This window comes from Mobula birostris, chromosome 24 (assembly GCF_030028105.1).
Source record: "Mobula birostris isolate sMobBir1 chromosome 24, sMobBir1.hap1, whole genome shotgun sequence".
In the NCBI taxonomy this organism is placed as follows: Eukaryota; Metazoa; Chordata; class Chondrichthyes; order Myliobatiformes; family Myliobatidae; genus Mobula; species Mobula birostris.
In genome coordinates this window covers 13636298-13661313 of record NC_092393.1, presented here as the reverse complement: position 1 = coordinate 13661313, position 25016 = coordinate 13636298, and the positions used below count along the sequence as shown (strand labels likewise).

At 41.8% G+C, this 25016-nt stretch overlaps 1 protein-coding gene across 4 annotated transcripts in view; it reads right to left on the bottom strand.

The window, feature by feature from the left end:
• Window positions 1-23871, bottom strand: part of LOC140187344 (uncharacterized) — a 184558-nt gene extending 160687 nt beyond the window's left edge. For 2 of the 4 annotated variants that reach the window (XM_072242551.1, XM_072242550.1), the window contains exons 1-2: window positions 23128-23868; window positions 17125-20780 (exon numbers count right to left, since the gene is read on the bottom strand). In XM_072242551.1, coding sequence (XP_072098652.1) covers window positions 17125-20757 — 3633 coding nt within the window. In that variant the 5' untranslated portion in view covers window positions 20758-20780; window positions 23128-23868. Of the gene's footprint in view, window positions 1-17124; window positions 20781-23127 lie in introns of all 4 variants that reach the window. The other 2 variants (XM_072242548.1, XM_072242547.1) reach the window with 2 other exon arrangements.
• Window positions 23872-25016: the final 1145 nt, after the last annotated feature.

Sequence of the window (25016 nt, the reverse complement as noted above, 5' to 3'; positions counted from 1 at the left end):
AAAAGGAACATTTCTCAACACAAGATTGCAGAGAATTTAGGTCTTTCAACATCTATAGTACATAATATTGTGAAAAGATTCAGAGAATTCAGAGACATCTCAGTGCGTAAAGGGCAAGGTCAGAAACCACTGTTGAATGTGCATGATCTTCGAGCCCTCAGGTGGCACTGCCTAAGAAACCGTCATACTACTGTGACAGTTATAGCCACCTGGGCTCGGAAGTACTTCGGAAAACCATTGTCACTCAACACAGTCCGTCGCTGCATCCAGAAATGCAACTTGAAACTGTATTACATAAGGAGGAAGCCATACATCAACTCTATGCAGAAATGCCGGCGAGTTCTCTGGGCCTGAGCCCATCTCAGATGGACCGAAAGACTGTGGAACCCTGTGCTATGGTCAGATAAGTCCATATTTCAGCTAGTTTTCGGAAAAAGCGGGCGTCGAGTTCTCCATGCCAAAGATGAAAATGACCATCCAGATTGTTATCAGCGAAAGGTGCAAAAGCCAGCATCTGTGATGGTATGGGAGTGCAACAGTGCCCACGGCATGGGTGAGTTGCATGTATGTGAAGGTACCGTTGACTCTGAGGCGTATATTAGGATTTTAGAGAGACATATGTTGCCATCAAGGCGACGTCTCTTCCTGGGATGTCCATGCTTATTTCAGCAGGACAACGCCAGACCACATTCTGCACGGGCTACAACAGCATGGCTTTGTAGACACACAGTGCGTGTGCTTGACTGGCCTGCTGCCAGACCAGATCTATTTCCTATTGAAAATGTATGGCGCATCATGAAGAGGAGAATCAGACAACGGAGACCACGGACTGTTGAGCAGCTGAAATCTTGTATCAAGCAAGAATGGACAAAATTTCCAATTGCAAATCTACTACAATTGGTATTCTCAATTCCAAAACGATTAAAAAGTGTTATTAAAAGGAAAGGTGATGTAACACGATGGTAAACATGCCTCTGTCCCAACTTTTGTTGAGTGTGTTGTAGCCATCAAATTCTAAATTTGTGTATGTTTACAAAATACAATTAAGTTGGTCAGTAAAACTATTGAAAATCTTTTCTTTGTACTTTTGTCAGTTAAATAAAGGTTCACGTGAATTAACATATCACAGATTTTTGTTTTTATTGCATTTTGGAAAATATCCCAACTTTTCTGGAAATGGGGTTTGTAAATAAATAGCGATAAATAACGAGTATGAAATAACAAATAAAGAGTCCTTAAAGTGAGACCATAGGTTGTGGGAACACCAGAAACAGAATGAGTGTAGTTACTCCTTCTGCTCAAGAGCCTGATAGTTGAGGAGTAGTAACTGTTCTTGAACCTGGTGGCATGAGTACTGAGGATCTTGCACCTACTACCTGATGGCAGCATGTGAAAACAGCATGACCTGGGTGGTGAGTAGAAACTTTGAAGAGGTAACTAAGCATTTGATGAGGACAGTACAGTTGAAGTTGGACTTCAAGAAGAAAGTCCAAGATAGAAACATAGAAAACCTACAGCACAATACAGGCCCTTCAGCCCACAATGCTGTGCTGAACATGTACTTACTTTAGAAATTACCTAGGGTTACCCATAGCCCTCTATTTTTCTAAGCTCCATGTACCTATCCAGGAGTCTCTTAAAAGACCCCTATCGTATCCGCCTCCACCACCATTGCCGGCAGCCCATTCCATGCACTTACCACTCTCTGCGTAAAAAACTTACTCCTGACATAGAAACATAGAAATATAGAAAATAGGTGCAGGAGTAGGCCATTCGGCCCTCCGAGCCTGCACCACCATTTATTATGATCATGGCTGATCATCCAACTCAGAACCCCGCCCCAGCCTTCCCTCCATACCCCCTGACCCCCGTAGCCAGAAGGGCCATATCTAACTCCCTCTTAAATATAGCCAATGAACTGGCCTCAACTGTTTCCTGTGGCAGAGAATTCCACAGATTCACCACTCTCTGTCTGAAGAAGTTTTTCCTAATCTCAGTCCTAAAAGGCTTCCCCTTTATCCTCAAACTGTGGCCCCTCATTCTGGACTTCCCCAACATCGGGAACAATCTTCCTGCATCTAGCCTGTCCAATCCCTTTAGGATCTTATACGTTTCAATCAGATTCCCCCTCAATCTTCTAAATTCCAACGAGTACAAGCCCAGTTCATCCAGTCTTTCTTCATATGAAAGTCCTGCCATCCCAGGAATCAATCTGGTGAACCTTCTTTGTACTCCCTCTATGGCAAGGATGTCTTTCCTCAGATTAGGGGACCAAAACTGCACACAATACTCCAGGTGTGGTCTCACCAAGGCCTTGTACAACTGCAGTAGTACCTCCCTGCTCCTGTACTCGAATCCTCTCACTATAAATGCCAGCATACCATTCGCCTTTTTCACCGCCTGCTGTACCTGCATGTCCACTTTCAATGACTGGTGTATAATGACACCCAGGTCTCGTTGCACCTCCCCTTTTCCTAATCGGCCACCATTCAGATAATAATCTGTTTTCCTGTTTTTGCCTCCAAAGTGGATAACTTCACATTTATCCACATTAAATTGCATCTGCCATGAATTTGCCCAGTCACCCAACCTATCCAAGTCACCCTGCATCCTCTTAGCATCCTCCTCACAGCTAACACTGCCACCCAGCTTCGTGTCATCCGCAAACTTGGAGATGCTGCATTTAATTCCCTCATCCAAGTCATTAATATATATTGTAAACAACTGGGGTCCCAGCACTGAGCCTTGCGGTACCCCACTAGTCACCGCCTGCCATTCTGAAAAGGTCCCGTTTATTCCCACTCTTTGCTTCCTGTCCACCAATACCTTACCCCCAATACCGTGTGCTTTAAGTTTGCACACTAATCTCCTGTGTGGGACCTTGTCAAAAGCCTTTTGAAAATCCAAATATACCACACCCACTGGTTCTCCCCTATCCACTCTACTAGTTACATCCTCAAAAAATTCTATGAGATTCGTCAGACATGATTTTCCTTTCACAAATCCATGCTGACCTTGTCCGATCGTTTCACCGCTTTCCAAATGTGCTGTTATCACATCCTTGATAACTGACTCCAGCAGTTTCCCCACCACCGACGTTAGGCTAACCGGTCTATAATTCCCCGGTTTCTCTCTCCCTCCTTTTTTAAAAAGTGGAGTTACATTAGCCACCCTCCAATCCTCAGGAACTAGTCCAGAATCTAACGAGTTTTGAAAAATTATCACTAATGCATCCACTATTTCTTGGGCTACTTCCTTAAGCACCCTGGGATGCAGACCATCTGGCCCTGGGGATTTATCTGCCTTCAATCCCTTCAATTTACCTAACACCACTTCCCTACTAACATGTATTTCGCTCAGTTCCTCCATCTCACTGGACCCTCTGTCCCCTACTATTTCTGGAAGATTATTTATGTCCTCCTTAGTGAAGACAGAACCAAAGTAATTATTCAATTGGTCTGCCATGTCCTTGCTCCCCATAATCAATTCACCTGTTTCTGTACATCTCCTCTGTACCTACTTCCAAGCACCTTAAAACTGTGCCCTTTTGTGTTAGTCATTTCAGCCCTGGGAAAAAGCCTCTGACTACCCACACGATCAATGCCTCTCATTATCTTATACACCTCCTTCAGGTCACCTCTCATCCTCCGCCACTCCAAGGAGAAAAGGCTTAGTTCACTCAACCTATTCTTATAAGGCATGCTCCCCAATCCAGCCAACATCCTTGTAAATCTCCTCTGCACCCTTTCTGTGGTTTCCATGTCCTTCCTGTAGTGAAGTGACCAGAACTGAGGACAATACTCCAAGTAGGGTCCGACCAGGGTCCTATATAGCTGTAACATTTCCTTTCGGCTCTTAAACTCCATCCCACGGTTGATGAAGGCCAATGCACTGTCAGTCAACCTGCGCAGCAGCTTTGAGTGCCCTATGGACTCAGACCCCAAGATCCCTCTGATCCTCCACACTGCCAAGAGTCTTACCATTAATGCTATATTCTGCCATCATATTTGACCTACCAAAATGAACCACATCACACTTATCTGGGTAGAACTCCATCTGCCACTTTTCAGCCCAGTTTTGCATCCTACTGATGTCCCGCTGTAACCTCTGAAAGCCTTCCACACTATTCAAAATACCCCCAACCCACTTACTAACCCATCCCTCCACTTTCTCATCCAGGTCATTTATAAAAATCATGAAGAGAAGGGGTCCCAGAACAGATCCCCGAGGCACACCACTGATCACCAACCTCCATGCAGAATATGACTTGTCTACAACAACTCTTTGCCTTCTATAAACAGGCCAATTCTGTACCGACAAAGCAAGGTCCCCTTGGATCTCATGCCTCCTTACTTTCTCAATAAGCCTTGCAAGGGGTACCTTATCAAATGCCTTGCTGAAATCCATATACACTACATCTACTGCTCTTCCTTCATCAACGTGTTTAGTCACATCCTCAAAAAATTCGATCAGGGTCATAAGGCACGATCTGCCTTTGACAAAGCCTTGCTGACTGTTCCTAATCATATTATGCCTCTCCAAATATTCATAAATCCTGCCCGCCTTTCAGGATCTTTTCCATCAACTTACCCACCAACCATGACGGCTAGTGCAAAAGGTTACACATGGGATCCATGCCAAAGGAAAATTAAAATTAGTTTAGTAACAGGAGGCAGATATAGTGGTGGAGGATTATTTTTCTGATTGGAAGACTGACCATTAGTGTACAGAATGGTGCAGCGACTCTTGACGTCGGTGATAAACAATGAATTGGATGGGAACTTATGAAATCTGATTAATAACTCTGTAGGCAACATGAAAAATGGTGGTGCTATGGATTATGAAGAAGGTTCTCTAAAACTACAGCACGGCATACGTCAGTGGAAAGTTAGGCAGAACAGTGGCAAAGGGAAATTATTAATGAAAAACATAAGGTGATGTATTTTGGAAGTGTAAAGATAAAATAGGACACAAAAAGTGCCCGGAACTTAGAACGTGTTGATGAACAGAGAAACTTTTGGGTTCATAAATCCTTGTAATTGGCAGGACAGGTGAAGGGGGTAGTGAAGGAGGCATACTAAATCAGTTGTGGGATGGAACAGAAGAACTCAGATATCATCTTACAACTTTATAAAATTCAAAGCTGAGAGTAAAATTTATCAGAGTACATACATGTCACCACATACAACCCTGAGGTTCTTTTTTTCTTAGAACACTTAGCAAATCTATAGAACATTAATTGTAACAGAATCTGTAAACATCAGGAACTGTAAACTAAGCAAACTGTACAAATGTAGATAATAAATAACAATAAATAGTATGCAGGAAATAACAAGGCAAGTCCTTAAATGAATGTAGCTATCCCCTTTTGTTCAAAAGCCTGATGGTTAAGGGTAGAAACTGTTCTTGAATTGGTGGTATGAGTCCTGAAGCACCTGTGCCTTCTACCTGATGGCAGCAGTGAGAAAAGAGAATGGCCTGGGTGGTGAGGATCTTTGATGACGGATGCTGATTTTCTACAGCAATGTTTCACGTAGGCGTGCTCAATGGTTGGGAGTGTTTTACCCGTGATGCATTGGGCAGAATCTACTACCTTTTGTATGATTTTCTGCTCAAAGGCATTGGTGTTCCCATACAAGGCTGTAATGCAGCCAGTCAGCAAACTTTTCATTATGCAGACACGAGGAAATCTGCAGATGCTGGAAATTCAAGCAACACACACAAAAAATGCTGGTGAACGCAGCAGGCCAGGAAGCATCTATAGGAAGAGGTACAGTCGAGATTTCGGGCCGGGACCCTTCGTCAGGACTAACTGAAAGAAGAGGAAGTAAGAGATTTAAAAGTGGGAGGGGGAGGGGGAGATCTAAAATGATAGGAGAAGACAGGAGGGGAGGGGTGGATCTAAGAGCTGGAAAGTTGATTGGCAAAAGGAATACCAGACTGAAGAAGGGAGAGGATCATGGGACGGGAAACCTGGGGAGAAAGACAAGGGGGGAGGGGAGCCCAGAGGGTGGAGAACAGGCAAGGAGTTATAGTGAGAGGGACAGAGGGAAAAAAAGAGAGAAAAAAAGGGGAAAATTAAAAAATATATTACATAAATAAAAAAGGGATGGGGTATGAAGGGGAAGAGGGGCATTAACAGAAGTTAGAGAAGTCAATATTCATGCCATCAGGTTGGAGGCTTCCCAGACGGAATACAAGGTGTTGTTCCTCCAACTTGAGTGTGGTTTCATCTTGACAGGAGAGGAGGCTGTGGATAGACAGATCAGAATGGCAATGGGACGTGGAATTCAAATGTGTGGCCACTGGGAGATTTTGCTTTCTCTGGTGGACAAAGCGTAGGTGTTCAGCGAAACAGTCTCCCAGCCTGCGTCGGGTCTCGCCAATATATAGAAGGCCGCACCGGGAGCACCGGACGCAGAATATCACCCTAGCCGACTCACAGGTGAAGTGTCGCCTCACTTGGAAGGACTGTCTGAGGCCCTGAATGGTGGTAAGGGAGGAAGTGTAAGGGCATGTGTAGCACTTGTTCCGCTTACAAGGCTAAGTACCGGGAGGAAGATCGGTGGGAAGGGATGGTGGGTGGGGGGAAATGAATGGACAAGGGAGTCGCGTAGGGAGCGATCCCTGCAGAAAGCGGGGGGGGGGGGGGATGTGCTTGGTGGTGGGATCCCATTGGAGGTGGCGGAAGTTACGGAGAATCACATGTTGGACCCAGAGGCTGGTGGGGTGGTAGGTTAGGACAAGGAGAACCCTGTTCCTAGTGGGGTGGTGGGAGGATGGGGTGAGAGAGATGTGTTTGAGAGCAGAGTTGATGGTGGAGGAAGGGAAGCCTCTTTCTTTAAAAAAGGAAGACATCTTCTTCGTCCTGGAATAAAAAGCCTCATCCTGAGAGCAGACGCGGCGGAGAAATTGTGAGAAGGGGATGGCATTTTTGCAAGAGACAGGGTGGCAAGAGGAATAGTCCAGGTAGCTGTGAGAGTCCATAGGCTTATAGTAGACTTCATTACACTTCTATAGAAGTCTGCCAAGGTTTATGATGGCATGCTGAAACTCAGTAGACTCCTGAGGAAGCAGAGGTGCTATCGTACTTTCTTCGCAATTATATTCATATTATGGATCCAGAACAGGTCCTCTGAGATAGTAATACCCAGGAATTTAAAATTACTAACCCACCCCACCCTTGATCCTCCAATGATTAATGATTCATAGACCTCTGGTTTCCCTCCCCTGAAGTCTACTAACTTATTGACATCAAGTGAGAGGTTGCTGTTATTACACCACTCTGCCAAATTTTCAATCTCCCCTCTGTATGCTGATTCATCACCACCTTTGATACAGCCCACAACAGTGGTGTCATTAGCAAACTTGTATGTGTTGTTGGAGTTGTAGCCCTTGCTTTACACCCATGACTGTGTGGCTAAGTACACAACCCTGAAGTGCTCCTAGGCTAATGGAGATTGTGAAGGAGATATTTTTGCCAATCCGAACTGACTGGGGTGTAAAAGATCCAGGATCCAATTGCACATGGGGTTATTGAAGCCTAGGTCATGGAGTTTACTGATTAGTTTAGAAGAGATGATAATGTTAAATGCCAAGCAGTAATTGATTAAAAAAAAACATCCTGATGTATGCATCTTTGCTGTCCAGATGTTCCGGGGTTGTGTGAAGAGCAAATGAGATAGCAACAAGTATACAGTGGATGTTTCAGTCGGCAAATTGGAGCAAATCGAAGTCGTCACTCAGACAGGAGCTGATACGCTTCAATGCCATCCTCTCAAAACACTTCATCTCTGTGAATGTAAGTGCCACTGGGCAATAGCCATTTAGACAGGTTAACACGCTCTCACATCATCTTCAGATGCTGAGACCAAAGGATCATCAGGGAACATGGAGGTATACAGTGGTTCCTCCTTGTTCTGGTGATCACAGCGAGCGTAGAAGGCACTGAGCTCACCTGGAAGCAAAGCTCTGCTGTACCCTACATCACAAGATTTAACTTTGTAGGAGGTTTTGTCATTCAAACCCTGCCACTGCTGTCAAACATCCCTCATTGATTCCAGCTTAGTCTGGAATCTCCACTTCACCCGAGAGATGGCTTTCCGGAGATCATACCTGCACCTCTTATAGCATTCTTGATCTCTGGACTCGAATGCCTCTGATCTGACTCTCAGCAGATTCTGAATTTCATTGTTCAAAGGCTTCTGATTGGGGATAACCCTGAATGATTTTGTGGGGACACACTCATCCACAGCTGTAATAAAATCTCTAACATCCCTAGTGTAGTCATTCAGGTGCTCAGATGAGTTCTTGAACACAGCCTAGTCCACTAACCCAAGGCAATTCTCTGCCTCCCATGACTACCTCTTATAAAAACTTAGTTCGGCTACACTTGAGCTACTGTGTGCTGTTCTTGGAGCCCAAACAAGAGAAAAAGATGCAATTATGCCAGAGAAGGTACAGAGGAGATTCAACAGGATGCTACCTGGATTGCAGCATTACAGTTATAATAAGAGGTTCGATAGACTGGGTTTGTTTCACAAGTGAAGGAAAGTGAGGGCAGTCTGATAAAGATATACAAAATTATGAGTAAATAGTAAGAACCTTTTTTCCATGGTGTTATGTAAAAATAGAAGGGGTAGGGTTAAGATGAGAAGTAGGAGGCTTAGAGGGCATTTGATGATTCCCTCTCACCACATGCACAAACGTGTGCATGCCCACACACATTGTCTGAAAAGTTGGTGGAGGCTGTTACTCTCACTAGTAAGGAAGCATCATGCAAACACTTGAGCATAAAAGAAAAGGAACACAATGTAGATAAATGTGGTTGCTACAGGTGGTGCAACAGTCAGCACGGTTGTGGTGGCCCGAAGGTCCTACTTCTGTGCTATCCAACTTTATGACCCTATAACACTAATTCTGAGTTTTGGTACAGTGCTGTACATTCAGGGAGAGGATAAAGGGGCAGAGGTAAGAGGAGAAACTACATCAGTTTCCACAGAGCTCCACATTAGGCCATATGGCTAAGTAGTTAACTAGATTACTGGTAAAAACCAAGTAATAAAAGAAACAAGAAACACTGAATCTACACCAATATAAAGGTTAAATGTTGACATTGTCTAAAATGCAACATCATGGTTTAGCAAAATTTACAGGAGCAGTTCCAGATCAATGGGCTAGATCAGGGCTCCCCAACCTTTTTTGCACCGTGGACCAGTAGAATATTGACAATATTCTTGCAGACCAGCAGACCGGGGGTGGGGGGGGGGGGGAGAGATGGTGTTCAAGTAGGGATAAACTCACCTCAACATGCCTTCTACAGTTAGGGTTGCCAACTTTCTCACTCCCAAATAAGGGACAAAATTAGCAGTGAAATCCCGGGACACTTCAGTTTACCCCAGGAAAGACTACCATGACCATGAAACCTTGCCCAGGCACCTGTGTGTGCATGTGTGACATGCCCGTACGCGCCGATTTTTTTTTCTACAAATCGGTTTTGGCTTAATCTTCCCGACTATACTGTACCTACATTATTTCTACTTCATACAGGCTTTATACTTTATATTTTATTTTATTCTACTTTATACTTTATATCATTCCTGCTTTTACTATATGTTAGTGTTATTTTCTGTTTTATGTGTTATTTGGTATGATTTGTGAGGTTTTTTTTGGGTCTGGGAATGCTCAAAAATGTTTTCCCATATAAATTAATGGTAATTGCTTCTGCGCTTTATGCCATTTCGGCACAAAGGTTTCATAGGAACGCTCTACCTTAGCGGGGGAAATACGGGACAAGGGCGGTCCATATGGGACAAACCAATTTAGCCCAATATACGGGATGTCCCGGTAAATATGGGACAGTTGGCAACCCTATGTTCAAGTTCAACAGTGTATGACAGGGAATGAGGAAAGGTGCAGCTGACTCATATCGTTTCCTCGGGGCCCGGTAGCACATGCTCTGTGGCCTGCTGGTTGGGGACTCCTGAGCTAGATCATGCTGGATGGACAAAGGTCAAGGCTTCCATGTTATAACCCTTCGATCAGGCAGAGCAGACCACATGTGACAACTGGATCCCAAGCAAGGGAAGCCACACCCTACCCCAGCACCTCTCTGAAGACCTCCCTTAGCCTTATGTGAATCTGGCCTTCTCAAGTTCAGCAACAGAGCTCTGTATTTCCGCACTGCATTGCACAGGCCCCAAAGTGGAATACACGTTGAACAGTGGTTCCCTACAGAACACAATAAAGCACAATCCAGCCCAATATCTTTAAATCAATTGCTTGCTAAATAATTCATGTAGCTTCAGGCTCTGTGTATGTATTATATAAACACACACAATGTTGGGTCGATAAAAGGGAATAATGAAGTGCAGTTACACTGCTGTCAATGCAACTTAATTTTATGTTCAATTCACAATTTTTAAAAAGACTTTCATACAAGTAGCAGTTCAAAAAAACATAGCTTTCATCAAATTTTAAGTAACTGCACCATTTTTCTGCAGCATTCCTCAATGTAAGTACACAACATATTTGTTTTACAACTGTAACTCCAGAAGGTATCAGGAGGCAATAAGTAACTTAAAGCAACACACGCTCAAACTCAGCAGGTCAGGAGGCACCTATGGAAATGAATAAACAGTGGACATTTCGAGCCAACACCCTTCTTCCTTTGTCCTGAAGAAGGGTGCTGGCCTGAAATATCGACTATTTATTCATTTCCATATATGCTGCCTGACCTGCCGAGATCCCCCGGTATTTTATGTGTGTGTGCGCTTTGGGCTTCCAGCATCTGTAGAATTACTCGTGTTTAAGTAGCTAGAAAACTTCAAATATAGGTTGAGTTCACTAACCTAAATACTTGGGGCTGGATTTTAGATTCTTTCAGAGTTTGCAATATATAATAAAATAGCTTGAGATTGCCATAATTTTCGACTCTAAATTAATGCACTACCAGTAGCCAGTCCTGGTCTTACACTTGTGTAGTTAACAGTAAAAATTATTAGATACCATTAATAAAATGAAAGTATGTGTGCAGGGTAACAAAAGCAGCACAGCAGCATCAACAGAATACCTGAATCAGCTATGGAACAACAAACAATGCCAGGCTTTCAGTCTCCATCTATGATGCCGTGTTTTGATTAAAAGGCTGCAGTACACTGTATTTGAATTTTACTTGCTGTTAAGTTTTATGTAAGGTATAAAAAGCAATTAGCATCATAGACTTGTTCTGTTGCTAGATTTTTGTGATCAGTAGACACTTTAAAAATGTAATCCATGCCTTTTCTTAGATTTCTGCAACTAGTCCCCAGAATATTCACAATTACCTTCAATTTTCAGTTCATTATAATAGATCCTTACTTGTTTCACGTTCAGCATACTGCTGTGGCATAAGTTCACTATGACACTGACAATACACCGTTGAGATCTTCATTTTTTGCTTTATGCAGTGTTTTTTTTCTATTTTTCATTACATATATGAGGTTACTTCTCAGAATTATCTGTGATTTGCAGAGACCTGTGCATTTCCTAGGAACCTACCCAGCGTCTTGTGGAATTTTCGATTTGTGACGTCAGGCAAGTGGCACTCAACCTGTATAGTAAGGTTGTTTAGAGCACTGTGTGGAGCAACAATTGTTGGTGGCATATCATCTATATAAAAATTAATTTCATTCTCATTTTCTCTCTCTCTCTCTCTCGTTTTACTGAACAAACCAGGAATTTAATTTTTGTACTCAATATTGTATTAGGTGGAAAGAAAATATTCAGGGACCAAAAATGGATGCGTAAGACAGAAGTCACAAGCAAAATTTAAAATCAAGAATAATTTGTTTCCTCATTGATTCTTGGAATGTAAAAAAGGATCTGTGGATATAGAACCCTAAGATCCCTCTATTCCTCCACTGCTAAGAATCCTGCCATTAACCCTGTACTCTGCCTTCAAATTCAACCTTACAAAGTGAATCTTTTCACACTTTTGCAGAATGAACTACATTTTCCACTTCTCAGCCTAGCTCTGCATCCTATCACTATCCCGTTGTAACCTACAGCAACCTTCTACAGTATCCATTAAACTACAAGCCTTCAGGTCATCTGCAAATTTACTAACCTACCCTTCCCCTTCTTCATCTAAGTCATTTATAAAAATCGCAAACAGCAAGGGTCTCAGAACAGATCCCTGTTGAACACCACTGATCACTAACCTCCAGGCAGAGTTCACTCCATCTACTAACACCTTCTGCCCTCTACGGGCAAGCCAATTGTGAATCCATGCAACCAAGTTTCCCTGGCTCCCATGTCTCCTGACTTTTTAAATTAATCTACCAAGGAGAACCTTGTTGAACTCCTTACTAACATCCATATACACAAAATCCACTGTTCTACCTTCATCAATCTGTTGTGTCACCTTCCTGAAGAATTAAATCAGGCTTGTGAGGCACAAACTGATCCTCACAAAGCCAAGCTGATGATCCCTAATCCGACAATACTTTTCCGAATGCTTGTAAATTCTGTCTCTAAGAATCCTCTCCAATAGCGTGCCTTCCACTAAAGTAAGACACGCTGCTCTATAATTCCCAGGATTATCCCTATTTCCTTTCTTGAACAAAAGAATAACATTTGCTACCCTCCAATCTTCTGGTACTACTCCTCTGACCAGTGAAGGTACAAAGGTCATCAACAAAGGCACAGCAATTTCTTTCCTTGTTGCCCATATTCACCTGGGGTATATCCTGACTGGCCTGGGGGCCTTATCTACCCTATGGTTTTCAAAAGTTCCAGTAAATCCTCTTCCTTAACCTCAACATGTTTCAGCAATATTACCCTGTTCTATGCTGAACTCACATTCGTCAAGGTCCCTCTCACTGATGAATAATGAAGCAAAGTATTCATCAGGGACCGCCCCTACCTCCTCCAACTCCAGGCATGTTTCCTCTTTTATCCCTGACTGGTCCTACTCTCACTCCAGTCATTCTCCTATTCTTCACATAGGTGCCTTACGGTTTCTCTTAATCCTATTTGTCATGTCTCCTGCTGGCTTGCCCAAGTCCCTTTGTAAGCTCCTTCCTGGCTAAATTGTAACTCTCAAGAGCCCTGTCTAATCCTTGCTTCCTAAACCTAAGGTATGTTTCCTTCTTCCTGATTAGGTGCTCCACATCTCTTGTCAACCACGGTTTTTCTACCCTACCATCCTCTCCCTATCTCAATGAGACGAACCTATACAGAACCCTATGTTAGTACTCCCTAAATATTCCCCAAGTACATCTGTTCCCACTTTATGCTCCAAGTTCCTGCTTAGTAGCATAATTCAGCCTCCCCCAATTAAATATTTTTCTATACCCCCCTCCCCATTACTATCCCTGTCCAAGGCTAGGGTAAAAGCCATGGAGTTGTGGTCATTGTCTCCAAAATACTCTAAACCCTCCCCAACAGCTCTAGCAAATCTGCCCACAAGGATATTGTTTCCCTCATGTTCCCCGCACTTTCATACAGATCATACCTTCCCAGAGGAGATTCCAATGATTAACAAATCTGAAACCCTGTCTCCCTGAACCAATTCTTCAGCTATTCTTACCCTACCTCGCACATGGCACAGACGGCAAGCCAGAGATTACCGTAAATTCTGGTGTATAAGCCAAGAATTTGGCTCTAAATTTTGGTCCTAAAATTAGGGGGTCAGCTTATACAGAGGGTGCCAACTTTGGAAAAACGAATACGCGGAAGACAGGTCGTATTTATTGGCTGTTTTCGAGTCAAATTCGTTCCACTGTCGACGCATGAATTCTTTAAATGGTTTGTTTAAACTCACATCCAGTGGCTGGAGCACGGACATCAAACCACCGGGGATAACTGCAATGTCCGTATTTTCAGCTTTGAATGATGCTTTTGTCTCACCTGACAAGTGCACTTTGAATGTGTCCCAAACAAGTAACAACTTTTCTTTCCCGAAACCTTCGGGGCGTCGACGCCACACCTCTTTAACCCACGTCAAGCAATCCGCTTCGTCCATCCAGCAGTGTTTTTGGACATAACCAACACCCTGCGGGAATTTTCTGAGCAATCTTTGTTGTTTGTCTCAACACAAGATCACGTCTATTCATAAATCGGGTGCACCAACTTCGCGTAGGTTTGAAATTTTCGCTGCCCTCACGGTGTTTTTCGTCCCATTTCAACGCTTGAACTCGAATCATTTCTCTGGTAACAATGTATCCAGACGATCGCTGGTGATTCACCACTCTAAAACTTTTTCTTCCAATTCCGGCCACTGGCATGTTTTCCCGCGGTTTGCACATTTCATCTTTGGCATTTCCCTCAGAGTGTCCTCTGTCGTTCTCTACTCTCTCACTTGTTTCTCGTTTACACCAAACTTCTTAGCAGCTGCAGAATTATTCGTTCTTTTAGCAAAATCAACAACCCTCAGCTTGAAGCCAGCGTCATATCACATTCGTTTTAATCTTTTGTACATGGTGGTCGCAAACTCAATACTGAGTACACGTACTAGTCCCGCCACTCTGTGTTATGTTTTAATGAGATTACGATGGGCACTAAATGGTTTCACGGGGGTTACATTTCAGAGGATTCTTTACCATTGGAGACCTAATCCAAAATTTCCCTCCCTGATTTATTTATTAAGAATTTGCTAATAATGCTCTACAATGTGTAGGCCTGTTTTCTTAGCAGGTACTGGTTCACAAAATTTCCAGGTTCCAAATCCAGCAAAGCTGAGTACCGGCATGTGAGATCTTGTGATCTTCTCTGGTTAAATCAAAAACCTCTACAAAAGGTGTCGGCCTATACACAGGTAACATGAAAAAGTCACTTTTTCACCCTTGAAAATGGGGGGGGGGGGGGGGTCAGCTTATACTCTAATACTCTGATCAGTTTATACTCCGGAATATACGGTACTACCCTTGAGGTCCTGCTTTTTAGCTTCCTACCTATCCATTCTTCAGATTCTCATCCCTTTTCCTACCTGTGTTGTTGGTACCAATGTGTACGACAACTTCTGGCTGCTCAACCTCTCCCTTAAGAATGTAGTGGACTCGATTTGAGATGTCCCTGACCTGGCACGTTGGAGACTATATACCACCTGTACATGTCCACAGGATCTCCTGTCTATTCCCCTATCACTACTGCTCTTCTCATCTTTCCCTTTTTTCTTTATTGGGAATATCCCCAGCACGGAATCAAAAGACCCAATCTTAAATCTCTGTTTAAATAGACCCCATGATTGGAGTCTCTGACTCTGAATTATAGTTAAAATCCACCACCAAAATATTTAAACTTCTGCGCTAGTGATTCCCTTTAACTGGTTGGGATTTGGTAGCTCCACAAAATCACTTCCATATACAACCCACTTTATGTGCTGATAGAAGGATACAAGCAGAACAAAAGTTTCTTTATAGTGGACCCTTGCATTTCCAGCTCAAGGTTTTCCATATTTTTCAAAAGAAAAATGTAAAAGCAACTGTACAATGAAAAATAAATACAGGAGCAAATATTGCTGTGTCTCTGGAGAATGAAACAAAGGAATCAAAGACCTTTTAAGAAAGTTAGTTAAAAGCTGGAGGCAAAAATACATTTTGTCACTGGTACAATACTCCAATCAAATGCAACATTTAGGGCATATCCTCTACACTGGACATTACCTTGAGACATCAAACTCAGCTCTCTGCTTGAAACACAAGCCTTCAGAATAATGACTATGAAATTCAGAAATTAAAAAACCAGTATGAATAACATTACTGCTTTTGTTAACTAATCACACTTACTGGAACCTTTATATACAAGTTTGATATTTTAAAATTATCTCTGGACTGATGACAATGGACTTCAATACTGCTATAAATGGAGGCTAATTTGAGCTAGTGGCCTTGTTTCATTACAGTGACATGGACTGAATACAATCAAGTCTCATTACAGCTACCTTGTAGACCAAAGCCTTGTCAACTATCTGATTTATCAGCATGTGACTTCCTGTACTAACTACAATCAAATTTCCACTGGAACCAGAGCAACTGTTTTAACAAATTCTTAGAATAAACTTTAACAGACTTGCATTCTACAAAACTAGCAGTAGCATTGCAAAATTGTACAATACGCTCCAAATCAAGCCTTGTCCAAACATACTGCACCTGCATATGCTGATTGGACATTAATCTGATATTATATCTGTAGTCAATTTGAGTATTTCCAGAATTACAATGCTTTGAGGCTTTCACTAAAATGTTAACTTAAAATGAAAAATTATATAATTCTAACACAATCAGCAGCTGTAAATTGTGACAGGAACTTACAAATTCAGACAATAGTTAAGGATGAGAAAGTGGGAATCATTAAGAAATTCTTCTGGATTCCCTTGTTTCAAGTTATAAATGGGATGGTTGAAAAAATTGGGCACAATTGAATGAGGAGTGGGAAAGGGGAAGAAAAGCAATAGAAGATCATTGCTTAAAAGAGATCATGGAGAAAGGGACAATACAAATGGTCAACATGGGCTTTGACATTTAAAACTAGGAACCACAAGAAAAGGGTTGCTGACCAAACACGCAAAGCTTATCTATCCCTCAACAATGTTCAGAAAAAATCAAGTTTTAAGAAACTGGAAAAAAATAGTTACTGCTCCTTTCATTTCCCCTCTTTAAAAAGCAATAACTTTCTCACACAAAAATTATTTACCTTGAAATAACATTTAAATATCATTGCACTGCGCTACACTGTTATCAAACATGACTAGCCAGTTAAACAAGTGAAACTTTAATCACAACCACAGAATAAGACTTCCTCTTTTTGCCTTTGTAAAGGTTTCAAGCTGGAATTGCAAACCATGCTATGTGCCTCAACGAATTTCTGCTGTAAATTTGCAATGCAAGGTGATTATAAAATCTCACTAAAAGATTCTCTGAACACTTCAACTCAAGTTTAAATTTAAAAACTGATCTCCCTCTACAGAAATGATTCATTACAATGAAAATAAAGGTAGCACAAAAATATTCTTTCTCTGAATATTCTGAATATGATTGTAGAACATTCTACTGTTGATGCAATATCTTTCATTCATTCACAAGGACTTCAGAAACAAAGTGATTAAAATCTGTAGAATACTCCACAATTCATTGCCTTACTTACCGCTTCCTGTGCAACGCTGATAGCTTCCAACAACCCATACAACTTTCCTCTCACAAGAAATACACCAGCACACCAAGTCACACAGTCTTCATGCATCCAATATTCATTAGCATCCATTGGGACCAATGGGGGCTGGTACCACTCTTCCAAAGTTGGCTCATTCTTGCCCTTCTTACTTTCTGAACATTTTGAGCTCTCTTCTGTGCCATCAACACCTCTACGCTTCTGGCCACGAGTTATTGTCCCTTCTCTCGTTCTAGACTCTTGGTTTTGTCCAGTTGTTTTATTTACTACATTCCTAATGGAATTACAGGTAGAGCTGGAGGCAACAGTGCTTGCTTGCTCAGTCTTTACTTCTTTAGATTGGAAAGTCTGATTGTTGGAAGATGTATATCCCCTAGGATAGAAAGGTCCAAAAAGATCACCTTGCTCCATTGCATTTGCAGATAAGCCACAAAGACAGCAGACTAGAAAGTTTTTATGAGTAGCTTCATTTACTACAGGGCCCAGTGTCATGCAAGATGATTTTGGAACTGCACCATGTGACTGCTGCTGGGAATGTTTCTTTTGTTTAAGAATATTATTATCCTCTTCCGAATAGTTCACTACCGTACACACTGAATAACCCTTTGCTTCTACCCTAACATAAGGTGAAAAACTATCATATCTTTCTCGACGATCCTCAGCCTTAAGAGACAAGGCTCTTAGCTTTATCTCAGGCTCTTCAGGAGCAAAGACCATTGAGGGCCGTCCCCGCTGTGACTGCCGCTTTTTACCTGCTGATTTATATACCCTCTTCCTTACTTTGCCCTGCGTTCTTGGCTGGGAAGACTGTGGCCGGGATGACATGCAGGCATTCCTGGAGCTTCCTGAATGCTTTCTCCTGTTCCCATTTACACATTTGAGATCAAGCTTGGCAAACTTATGTTTGCCTCCTGAACTATGACCCTCCCAGTGGGTTTCAGCTGGCTGCTTTGAAGACGAAGATGCATTGCATAAAGATTTGCTGGAAGAAACTGGAGTGCTCAGTTTTGTTGCACGTCCATGGCAAGAACCTGGAATAGAGGTAGATTTATTTCTGTTCAATTTCTCCACAGCTGTTGTACTGGTTTCCTCTTGGTTTGCCTCACATTGTTCTTGCATCTTACATACTGAACTTGTTTTTTGCGAGGAATCCTTGATGCAAGGAAGAGATCCAACATAGCCTTTGGACTTCTGTCCTGCAACGGAACTAGATGACTTATGTCGCGGGGGCTGAAACCTGGTGGGAGTAGGAACTGATCCATCTTTGCTTCTTCTCAGTCTCTCACCAAGGTTATTAGACGTTCTTGCCTTTGGTTGAGTGACAATATTTTGCACAATTTGTTCCAGCCTCATTCCTCTTTGTCTTGGTGGCAGAATTTTTCTTTCAAAATGTTTGGGTTCAGCATTCTGGAGTGGTTGATCTTCAAATGTCTGATTCAAATATTGCTGACATGCCTTTTTCTTCTTATTTTCCCGAACTTGTGGCTGATTCCAGTCCTGTGGTGAATCAGTCTTTGCAACCAAACAATCAACAACTTCATCATCAGAGATGCAAACCAACTCACTGTCCTCATACTTTGTGACAAAGGTCTGTTTTCTCCTGCTTGGGATTTGCTGCTCTGGCTGGACAGACAAGGCTTTGCATATATTATCATGAGTGGGGCTCTGGCCACTTTTACTGTCACAGCTCTCAGCAGATTCTGTCTCCTCTTCACCACTAATACCTTTGCCAGACTTGGATAAAGATAGACTCATAGAAATGCTGCATGACATTGAAGCAACATTATTCCTTTTCAGGTCTAACACATATCCCCGAACATCACACTTCCCCTCAGTTTCAAGAACATTTAGTTTATGCAATTCAAGAGAGCATGGCTTTATCTTAGGATGGTTACTTTCAGAAGCTGGTGACTTCGACAAGGTAGGAAGAATTTGTTTATTGAATGAGGTCGAACTTCTGCTATTCTCACGTACATTGTTATCTATCTGTGACGATTCAGGGATCAAAATTGGTTCAGCCACAAAGAAGTTATCATCTGTATCATTAGCACAAATTTCTTCATTGGATTCCCTACAATTATTTTCATGACTTGGGGTCTGTTCAGTTACTATAATATTTGATGTCTGATCTCCACTGGATGGAGAAGTTGCATTATCTGCTGTGCTGCAAATGGCTTGCAACAAGCTATTATTCTGAGTGGGAGTGGCTACAGCATCCTTTCCAGAACAATGCATTTCTCCATTCTTTAGGTCAAATGATAAAGCTATTTCTTGGTCATGTAAACACTCACCAGCTTTCATACTTTGTTGTGATATATTATCAGTTTGGAGTACTAAACTGTTATCTGAAGTATAGCTGCTACCATTTTCAGAATTCGGCAACATGTCACTGCAGCATTCATTTGGTGCCACTTTGTAACCTGATGATGTGTTGGTCCCAATACTCTCTGTGTCTTCCCAATCATTACTGTCTGCACTTAAACTTTGTGACAAATGTGTGGAAGTGGAAAGTGTTTTACATGGTGAATCACCATGTTCCTCTTCTGTCAAAACATTTGTACATGTTTTGCCAAAGTTATCTCCACTCAGGCTTTCTTCAGAATTAACAGACACTGCTGCCTCTGAAAGTTCATCATTTTCTGTTTTTATTGTCATTGTGGTCTGATCTTTGTAACGTGTGTTTAAGTTGCACATGGACTGAAGGTTCTTCTCTATATGTTGACTGCTGGAAGTTTTAATCCCAGCAAAGACACCAGCACCATTTTGCATTTCAGAGTGGTCCATCCTGCCCAGCAGGTTATTGCTTTCACACTGTTCATTGCTGTTTGGTCTGTTTTCTGACTCAGTCAGTTTCACTGCAAGTGCTTCTGAGTTTTGAACAAGAGTTTCAGCAGAACTGGCAGAGTCACTCCACTTACCTTCCTGACCCATTGCTCTGGAAAACTGACATACAGAGTCCAGTATTTCCACATCAGAAGAACCACTTGATTGTTCATACAAAATGTCCTCTCTCACATTTAATCTCTTTTCAAGTGGACTATTAGATTCACGGACAGTGGTCGCCACTAGAGGTAAATCCAGGTCCAGTGCCTTTAGTCTGTGGGGGTTCACAGTGCTGCAGTCTATTCCATTTTCAAGTCCTCTTCTAATGGATTCCAGATCACCAGGCTGTGCTAAAACAGAGTTCTCAAATGACGAGTCAACAAAATTGGTAGGTGCTGACAACATCTGCTGTGACTGTACACAAACAGATGGAATAAAGAGTGATGGTAATGGTTGCTCATGCAAGGAATGCTGTAGTGTCCGTTGGGAAGAAAACAGGTGGGGCCGATTAACGTAAGAGACAGTAACTGTAGTACTTGAGATTGCATCATCCAGGTGAACCTTGTCAGTCAGAGGTACAGTGTTGGTCTCCAAGTCACCAGGTGTGTTCTTACTACACATGCTGAATTGGGTATCCACGGTCCCACTATCTAAAGGATCATTTGCCTGTAGTCCTTCTCTTTGATTTCTTGTGCAATCGGCAGAATAATCCACAGGGATGCTGAAATTAATTAAGTCATCCTTTCTGCTTTGTAACCTTTCAGCCTGGTCCTGACCTGACTCCATTACAGGAATTTCTCTGCTTCACTCTGTTTTTTTTTTAGGAGAAATAAAATAAAAAAAGGATGTTGTTATTAATTAAAATAATTACAAAAGAACCAATAATACAAATAGATAAAAAAGCTAGAAAATTACACAGTAATCATACAGTAAACAGATGAACCAATAAAACAAATCAGCATTAATGTCACAATGTATCCTGGAAACCCCCTTATACACTTCTTATACACTTATTTACAACTAATCAATTTGGAAAACTAATGACAGCCTTTAAATGCACAGTGAGATCTTCACAGTGATAAGACAAAATGCAATTTATTTTTTATTTTACAGTAAAAATAAAAAGTACAAGAATGCTCCACTCCTTTCAAAAGTTACATCATGGTTCACCATTCATCCAAATTTTGAAACTGCAGAGCTTTTCAAAGACTGAAGAACTTTGACATTGCAGACTGGACTGTCAATTAAATTTGAACACTCAAGTTTTAGAGCAGAGCTATAACTCAGTGCTTTTGTTCAAAGAAAACTGATCCAAGCTATTGTTTTCCTTAAAAGATCTTTTTTTCTATATCTTTGACATCTAGTGTCGAATGTATTGTGAAATGGAGCAGGGCATCTTAAGAAAAGGAAGCAATTTTAAGAGAGCTCTGGATCTAAATGGGGCTGTATTCATTTCTGAAACTGAGTTACATTATTATTGGAAAGCAACTTTTTTTGTTCCCTTCTAATTTCCTTAATATTCACTCCTCTCAAGTCAGATCCACATATTTGAAAGTCAATGGGAATAATTTTAAATTTTGTTTTAAAGACTGAGATCAGTAATTATTAAATGCCCATCATCAACCTCCCTATTCATATATTTTCAGTTACTCCGTCACATTGCCCCTGTATAAATTTCATCAGTTCAATACATACATGAAGAGTGAAATATTCATTGTGGTTCAGATACAGAAGACCCATGAAAATATATTTAATTTATACTGAGACTACTTTGTAATTATGTACGATACAAGAAATTTTAAATTGACTTAATCAATATTATGCAAAATTGCATTTCATCTTGAATTTAACAATTGCTTGGATTCAAATATAATTTAAAACTATGCATAAGAATTGATTCATTTTCACAAATCATGTCCATGTCCAAGTCCAACCAGAAACATCTGCAAAAAGAATACAAGAGGATGAAACATTTCCTACCAAACTCCATGTTCCCAATTAATCCTTACACTAAATTTGATGGAAGCTAACAATCTGTTTTACACATCACATTGTCCACACCAATACTAAAAGCAGAACATAGTAGACAAAGAAGGAACAGACAGTGAGTTGCTCAGTTTGGATTCAGAAGTTTCGCATCCATTTTTGGGAATTATGTGGAGATCACAAACACTTAAACTGGAGGTCTGTGAAACAAAAACACATCGCCAAGGCGTTATCCTTTGTCCTTATGAGCAGCTTCATCAAGACACAAAGCCCATCGCTTCAGTGAGAGCTGCATGCACAGTCTCATTCATTTCTGCTAATTACCATAACACACAGAACAGCCACATCCTAAGTGGATGGAACAAGACAGCACACGTGATCTCATAACAGACACCAAGTGCATGTGCAGTGCTAAGGCAGGAAATGAAAATGCTTCTATAAAGGTTTTGGTTGCAGCGAGGTGCCTGTGAGGTAGAGGGGGATTTCACATGTTTTGATCCGGTGAAATCTTATAAAAAATTGTTTTAATGTAACAAATAATACAGTATCAGATAAAATTATAACTTAATTGCTAATGAAGCAGGAAAATCCTAATGCTTTATCAAAATCTCGCATTTATAAACACATTGATTATTCTGTTACCGTCAGTGAAAGTGAATTTGTTAGTCCGCATCCTAAAGTACATCGTGACAACGGTGAATCAGCAACTTAGTTATAAACTCCGGGGGCCTGAAACCTTCTTGCGCTTATTTTCTTAAATAACGTTTCCACTGGACACTGGGTTTTATTAACATAAGGCAAGATCCTTTAGTCTAACTGAGAAATATCTTCTTCTTATGACTATAGCCATGATTCAGTCAAAGCTAACATGTTTAAAGAGCTGTTTCCGAATTTAAATAGGAAATGTCAGTTACTCAAGAGTTCGGTGAGGAACAAGTAAAATCGCATCGTGAACTAACGGGGGTGGGATTGACACAACCGTAAGATTATGACAAAAGGCACAAGTAGCCACATCTTCACCCACGCACCGTAACTCGTGGCAATTTAGTCCCACATTAGTTTACTAGGAAGTAAACCAGAACAAAGAGTTTGTTATTGCAGTTAGATACAATATTATGTAATGCGTTTGCATACGAATACGGTAACTGCAAAGTGTGATCAAAACATTACCTTCCTCAAGTCTCATCAATGAAGGCTGAAGGGCTAGACTTAGATTAGCAGAGGTTGTCGGTGGGACTGTAACCGACTGCAGAGCGGCCTGAAGCGGAGCAGCGGAGGCTGGCAGAGTTTCACAGAGGATGGGACTCTGCCGGATCCCCTTTGTACGTCTGCCCGGGAGGGTCTGAGATCAACATCACGATAAACGACTTGTCCACATGGGGGGCTGTTCCAAACAAAGGGGAACACCGCCGTCGCCCCTCTCACTCTCTCGCCCCGGGCCTCCTTTCCACCTCAAGCACTGCTCGCCCAACGGCTAACGTAGCCTTCGATTGAAGGACGCCCGACCTGGTTCGCAGAGCTGTTCGGACGCGGGGCTACCCCCCTTCGCCGGTTCGCTGATTCACTCACTCCAGCCCCAGGCTGTGTAGGCCGCTCCCAGGCCTCGCGGTGTTTGGAAACAAAGGACGGGAAGTGAGGAGGCAGAGCCGGCGTCGCCGACGTTTCCTCCCCGTCGTGATTGGAGCGTTTGTTTTCCCTTTACCTGAAACCACTCGCGTTCAGCGCTGGTGCCGGTCCGGCGGTTGAGACTGTCACTCAGCCCACTGTCTCCATGGTGGCAGCGCGGCTGTCCCTCATTCGACGTCTCCACAACAACGCCGGACGGCGGTCACCATAGCAGCGCTCTGCGGCTGTCGCTCAAGCGGCGGTCGCCATGACAGCGGCGCGCTCTGCCTGTTGTGGTTTGAGCTCCCAGGCCTTCCACGCACATGCAGTTAGAAGGCAATGTTGCAAACTTCTAAATAAGCATTCGCACTTGTTTTTGGACTACGGAATCACATCAAAGTATTTGGCGTTCTTTAAGTCAAAACAACTATAAAAATGAGCTCTGAAAAACAAAAAGAGCCTACAATTCTATGATACATAAATCAAAAGTTTCCATAAAGTCGACCACAACACATCACTAAATTTGTAGCAAGGTAGAAGAAAAGCCCGGAGGAAAACAAAAATTAGCATGCATTTATTTGTGTTTTGGCTTACCAATAATTTATCCCACTACATGCTAATGATAAATCCTGAAAATAACTATCTCATATTAAACATATTATATGTTTCTCGGTGACTTGATCAAGTTACCACTGTATTTTAATTTAAAGTGCATATTACATTCAAAGACCAAGGAACACTGCACATCATTGATAATCTGCTAATCTATCTTCACTCTATCATTTAAAAAATGTAGGTGAGGTGTTAAGATCTATGCTGCATTAAGGGGACTGTGGAGCTTCTGTGGCAAACGTATGGAATAAACTTGGAAAAATACAGATAAAATAATTTCCATAAGATTGAAGAGCACCTAACTATGTACCAAGGTCTGAAAATACAGAATTAAGTTTTAATACTTAATAACACAATAATTAAGATCATTAGACAAAGGAGCAGAATTAGGCCATTCAGCCAACATGTCTGCTCCACCACAGCTGATTTATTTTCCCACTCCAACCCATTCTCTTGCCATCTCCCCGTAACCTTTAACATGCTTACCAATCAAGAACACTTCAACCCTCGTTTTAAATATATCCAATAACTTGGCCTCCACAGCTGTTTGTGGCAATGAATTCGGCAGATTCACTTTCCTCTGGTGAAAGGAATTCTTCCTCATCTCTGTTCTAAAGGGAAGTCCTTGTATTCTGAGGCTATTCCTTGACTGTCCTACTATGTCCTCTCCAACATTTGGTAGCCTACCAAATATTTCCTCTAAGCTGCACTGCCGCGCAGCCACTTAAATACTCCCGCACACATAGCCTTTGTTTCTGCTTAGCTGGAATTTTGTTTGAACAACTGTCAACTAAATATAGTTTACCTGAAACTCATTTTTTTTGATACCTACAAATAAGAGA